At 39.3% G+C, this 6054-nt stretch overlaps 1 protein-coding gene across 1 annotated transcript in view; it reads left to right on the forward strand.

Moving 5' to 3' along the window:
- Window positions 1-2335: 2335 nt before the first annotated feature.
- AGMO (alkylglycerol monooxygenase) overlaps window positions 2336-6054 on the forward strand; it is a 338930-nt gene continuing 335211 nt past the window's right edge. Inside the window, exons 1-2 of the mRNA XM_007463784.1 lie at window positions 2336-2600; window positions 4551-4681. Coding sequence (XP_007463846.1) covers window positions 2475-2600; window positions 4551-4681 — 257 coding nt within the window. The 5' untranslated portion in view covers window positions 2336-2474. The remainder of the gene's footprint in view (window positions 2601-4550; window positions 4682-6054) is intronic.

Here is a 6054-nt window from a genome sequence, read left to right on the forward strand (position 1 = left end):
GTAGGGAAAAACAGTTATGACAAAATACCCTCCAGGATAAGTTGTTAGTGAGAAGTTGAAGGGAGGCGTGTACGTATTTTTTGAAGGGAAGGTGTGCTCCTACTTTTGACTTTATATACCTCTATGTTTGGATTTTTTTTCTCTCATGATGCAAATAATATTCGTAATTTCAAAGAATTTTTAAAGCAGGTAATAAAATATTGTGTCTAATACGATCACTTTCATTAAATATGTATGTCCATATGTATTCATTTATAATGGGAATCCCCTGAAAGTACAGTCAGTTCTGCAATATTTTGAAAGTACAAATTTGTTTCAACAGGATTAATATATTATGGAATAATTTGAGTGTGCCATCTATGTTTGTATGTGATTTTGTCAGGGATAATTTCCGGGTGAATGCTAAAGGTAGCGCCCAACTAAACAGAAAGGCTTAGGAAGACACAAAATGCACGCATCTGCACGCAACTTAAACATCTACCAGTGTCCCCAGTCTACCTATGTGTTATGAACTATAGTATCCTGACCTCTGGTTTTACAACTTTCTGTATGATTTCAGATAAGCCTCCTCCCATACTCCACAGTAACTCACAATCTGCAACTCTTCCAAGGCTCGCTTCCATGAACAAAGGTCAGGTCAGGTCTTTTTCAAGATGAAATACCATATTTATTGTAGTATTTATGCATTTCTTCACCATATAACATGTGTTAACTACAAATTGGCACTTGCCATTGGTACTTGCCATCTACCTCTACAAGGATTAAATCATGTGCTGCTGCAGCTGCTGACTTTCAACACCCCCTGAAAGGAGCTCAGGGTGGAGAGCAGAAATGAGGCATTCTGTGCTCTGGGAAAAACTGGCAAAACAGGTCTTCAGATAGTTAGATATTTTCAGGAGACGATTTTATGAGCCCAATTCTTGTATCTCCTCATATCTAGAAAAGCACTAAAATCCTGTATGGTGACTTCTGTTCCTCGTGACTAGCAGTAACCATCACGAGACTAGCAGAAACCTTCTACAAAACATATGTGCTTGATTGCATGTACACCCCTTCGCCGAAATCACATATATACTGACCTTCTCCCCTACCTCTTTGGAGCAGTTTTTCAGACCTATCTGAAGTGCTGTCTCCCGGGCTATAGTCCTCATTTTGCCCCAGATAAAACTTAACTTGCAAATCTCACGTTGTGCATTTTTTTCTAAGTCGACACGTGCATGTGTAAAAGTGTGCTACCATTTTTATTAGGTTCCGATTTTTTTCTCCTTGTGGACCATTAAGACATTTTTGAGTATTGCACTCTAATCCCATTTTTCTCATTAGTCCCATGGTTTTTACTGCACAAACTTGCATAGTGCAGCGATTTTTAGCAACAAGTATGTCATATGACAGTGGAACTGATTATACATGTATCAAAATGTTAGTAGTGTCTCTGGGTAGTAACTTATTTGTTGCTTATCTATAGTATCTACTTATTTCTCCTAAAACAATCATGTATTAATAATCTAATTAAATCTACGTAAACATTTTTAAAAGATGAGGTGGTAGCCAAAGCATGACCACAGCTTTTCTAGGTGGAGGGCTAATCAGGAAAGCTCCATTACTCACTGGTGATGCAATCAATTAAGGGCCTTCTAGTCTACCTAAGAGGCACAGTCAATGTATAGTCCTCCTGGAAAACAGAAAAGGTCTCTCAGCAACATCTTAACAGCTTCTTCAGAGTCCCCATTAGTGCTAAGAAGAATACAGATGTGAATAGTTGAGATCCATTAAACAATGCAAATCATGCAAGAAGCTACATGCCCCTAAATTGGTTTTCAAACATTCAGACATTAACATGATACACATCCAGAAATATATAGGCAATCACCAGTAAGATATATTCAGTGCTTACGGACTTTTGAGTTTAGTCTTATTAAGTGAGATTAGAACACCTTGTCTTTTCAGGAAATGTGACTCTTTGGGGAGACTACAAACCTGAACACAATGTGAATTTCAAAAGGGAGAGAAAAAAATGTATTTTCCTTATGTGATTCGAGTTTTGAATTTCCACCCACTTTTTCAGAGCGAACTTTCACCTGCTATCACTTTTTTTCTTCTCCTTTCCAAGGAGGTATCATGTGGTTTTGTTTGTTTGTCTTTTTCTTTTTTAATGATAAATTATTCCACCTGCTGCCAGACTCCACTGTTTATCCTTGATTTGGGCAGCAGCCCTTCCTTCCCTCCCCATCCCTCACGTGCACTGTTTCTGGGACAGCATCCCTGAACTCTGAACTCATTCCTGATTGATCCTTGTATTTTCCTGTCTCTCCACACAGAATCTGCTGTTGGCTATGCTCTGTGGCGCTTTGTTTTTAGCTGTTCTCTGACAAAGGGCTTGATCTGTGCAGCACATCTCGTCCTCTTTGTTCAGCCTCTGGCTTCAACCACTGAATCACAAATACTCTCCAGCTGGGAGTCAGACAAGGGCAGAGATGAAGAACCCAGAAGCCCAACAGGATGTTTCGGTTTCCCAGGGAATTCGCATGATGTTTTACGTGATGAAACCCAATGAAACGTCATTTGAAACCCTGGAAGAGGTGCCTGATTATGTACAAAAGGTGAGACTCTTAGGTTGCTTCTGTGTCCTGGCTATTGTAAACAGAGCTTCAATGAACATTGTGGTACATGACTCTTTTTGAATTATGGTTTTCTCAAGGAGGTGGATGGACCTGGAGTCTGTCATACAGAGTGAAGTAAGTCAGAGAGAAAAACAAATACTGTATGCTAACACATATATATGGAATCTGAAAAAAAAACAAGAGGTTCTGAAGAACCTAGGGGCAGGACAAGAATGGACTTGAGGACACAGGGAGGGGGAAGGGTAAGCTGGGACGAAGTGAGAGAGTGGCATGGACATATATACACTACCAAATGTAAAATAGATAGCTAGTGGGAAGCAGCCGCATAGCACAGGGAGATCAGCTCCGTGCTTTGTGACCACCTAGAGGGGTGGGGTAGGGAGGGTGGGAGGGAGACACAGAGGGAGGGGATGTGGGGATGTATGTATATGTACAGCTGATTCACTTTGTTATACAGCAGAAACTAACACAGCATTGTAAAGCAATTACACTCCAATAAAGATGTTAAAAAACAAAAAACAAAAAACGGGTGAGACTCTCTGGGAAGAGGCTACTCTTGCTTTTCTCTGAATAAGAAGTAAGTTAAGCACATTTTGGGGTTTCGTTCATGTTCATTCTTCAAATAATTCTAATAAAAAATAATAGTTTCAAAAAAGCATGGGGCAAAAGTAGAATTTCCACTTGAATTGAATCTCCATGCAGTATCCATGACCATCTTCTCCTATTAAACTTGCCTTCCCTGATATGTTACTCCAGACTATGATAAAACTTTTAAAAAGTTTTCCTGGACACAGTGGCCTTACAAACTTAGCTGTTAGAAGCTCAGTAAGCTAGTGGTTATGTGACATCACTAAACTTTGTAACAATTTTGTTTCTAAAGGGAAAACTTGTCTACCACCTCCCAGGAACGATTCGCTCTTTATTTTAGCAGCATAGTTCTGCAGAATGGATACACAGCTGACTGAGTTCAACCCTGACTTCCCAAGTCTCAGCTTAAACCAAGTTTTCTTTGAAACTCAGGTGTTCAGAGGCATGTTGCACTTCTGGTTCCTGCCTATGATTGGAAGTGGAAATATCCATAATTAGAACTTGAATATTTAAGTTCCCCACCCTGTCAAAGTTGTTCCTACAACACTTACTAGTTGAGATCAGAAATAGAAAAGAAAATGACATCAGAGAATATGTTCTTGGGAGTTCAGTTTAGAAAACTTCAGTACTCATGATCAGCTTCCAAATGAGTGAAACCTATAACTTTTTCAGGATTTGATTTTTTAAAGAAAAAAATGTGGTACTCGCATCTTCATAAATCATTTTTTTAATATTATACCAAACCTAGTCCAATATTTGTCATCAATTGTGGATGACAAGAATTTTTTTCTGTGATATAAAAAAATACTGTATGAATAAAACTTGATGCCTAAAACAAGCATTTAAAATGACCTCATTCTCTGAAATACTCAGAAGCAAATATTTTGTTCTTACAGTTTCAATTTTGTGATTCCTGTAATTCTAATATGAAAAACTAGAATCATGTGCATCCTTAAGGACAGCCTTTTAAAGTGGGCCTTAGGCATGTAGATAATAGACTTCTGATTATTGCACTTATTTTCAAATGTACTTTTCTAGATCTAACTTGAAACACGTCCTGCCTAATCTTTTTATTTTCTTGGCAGAATTATCGTTGTTACATCTATAGTTATATTTCATGTCCAAACTGGATGATAGAATTTGAGCACCTGTTTAGTGCGTGTCTGAAATAATCAGATTTCTTTGCCTGTTGGGAGGAAATGATTCTCTAGGATACGTATATACCTTTTCTGCTATGAACTATCACTCTGGGCCTCCCACTTTGGGAATGACTAATCAGGAAACTTGGAAGAATTTCATACCAAGCACAATAGCATCTCTTTTCTGCAATTTCCTTTCCAGGCAACTCCATTTTTCATTTCCTTGATGCTGCTTGAACTGGTTGTCAGCTGGATTCGCAAAGGGAAGCCATCGGGTCCTTTGGATGATGCCCTAACATCGATATCAGCCGGTGTTCTGTCTCGGCTTCCGAGGTGAGTTAGTTGGTTAGCAACACTGAGTGAATAAACTGAAATTCTCCAAGTAAGATTGAAAAGAAACCCATTGTATGGGGAATTGGTCTATTTTCACATACATCCCCAAAGAACTCAGTTACTGTCCTTATTTAACTTTTTGATGTTTTGTTCATCATGGAGCTTTTTACATTTGTTATTAAAAATATTGCTCTAGGGCTTCCCTGGTGGCGCAGTGGTTGAGAATCTGCCTGCCGATGCAGGGGTCATGGGTTTGTGCCCCGGTCCAGGAAGATCTCACATGCCGCGGAGTGGCTCCACAATGGGAGAGGCCACAACAGTGAGAGGCCCGCGTACAGAAAAAAAAAAATATATATATATATATTGCTCTAAGTATTATTTACCTTAATTACTGAATTTGTTCGTGCCTTCTTAAATTTTGTGCCCAAGACAAGTGCTTTACTTGTATTACGCTAGTCCCAGGCCTGAGTGATGTTCTAGTTATCTATTGGAAAATTAATTTGGCCTCAGGTAAATTCATATGCTGTAGCAATCTGGGGTGCAGACACTCCCTACTCAAAGTCATACAAAGCTCTGGATTACTACAGTGGTCTCTTAAGTGGTATCATTGTCTCTAGTCCTACTTCATCTACAGCCAAACATTTCCATAATGTGAATCTGGTGGAAACTCTTCATAGGTTCCTTATAGCCTGAGGAATATTTCTTGCCTGATTTATGGAGGCCTTTGTTTATCCAGCTTTGCTTCTGGTCCCTTCTTTCTTCTCCCCCCTTTGCAGTAGTTGTTCCCTCCATACTCTGCTACTTGCCATTACCCAGATGTCTCACGTGGTCACCCGAGTGGCCAAATCCCATTCATTTCTTAAGTCTAAGCATAGACTTCTCTTAAAGAGTCATACTCTTCAGCAAATCTTGCCTGTTTTCCAGCCCTGTTTTAGGCACCACTTCACTATGGGCTCTGTTCACTGTGGAGTATTCTGCTTACCCCATAATAGAATTGTCACATGATATTAAACTCACCTGTTTGCCTCCCAGCCCTTCCTGCAGGCTTGCATGCAACTTGGGAAACAGGTGTTCTTTTAGTTTTAACTCCTATGCCTGGAATGATGTCTGATACATGGTCGATTTTTTAAAATAAAAACACCTAACATTCCTATAGTGTTATGTTGATGGTGAAGTCTGAGGATGAAGGGACCAAAAAACAGTAAACAATAAATGACCTACTACTGTTTAGAAAGTAAATTGTAAAGTGTTTAGAGGAGATACCAATGAATGGAAGACTCTTCAGTATATGAGAGTTTTCCAAAGAGCAGAGGGTGAGGGAAGATTCCCTTAGAAGTCTGTGCTTTGCGTTGCTGAAGAATGTTCTCATTCCT

This window comes from Lipotes vexillifer, unplaced genomic scaffold, assembly GCF_000442215.2.
Source record: "Lipotes vexillifer unplaced genomic scaffold, Lipotes_vexillifer_v1.1 scaffold489, whole genome shotgun sequence".
NCBI classification, from domain to species: domain Eukaryota; kingdom Metazoa; phylum Chordata; class Mammalia; order Artiodactyla; family Lipotidae; genus Lipotes; species Lipotes vexillifer.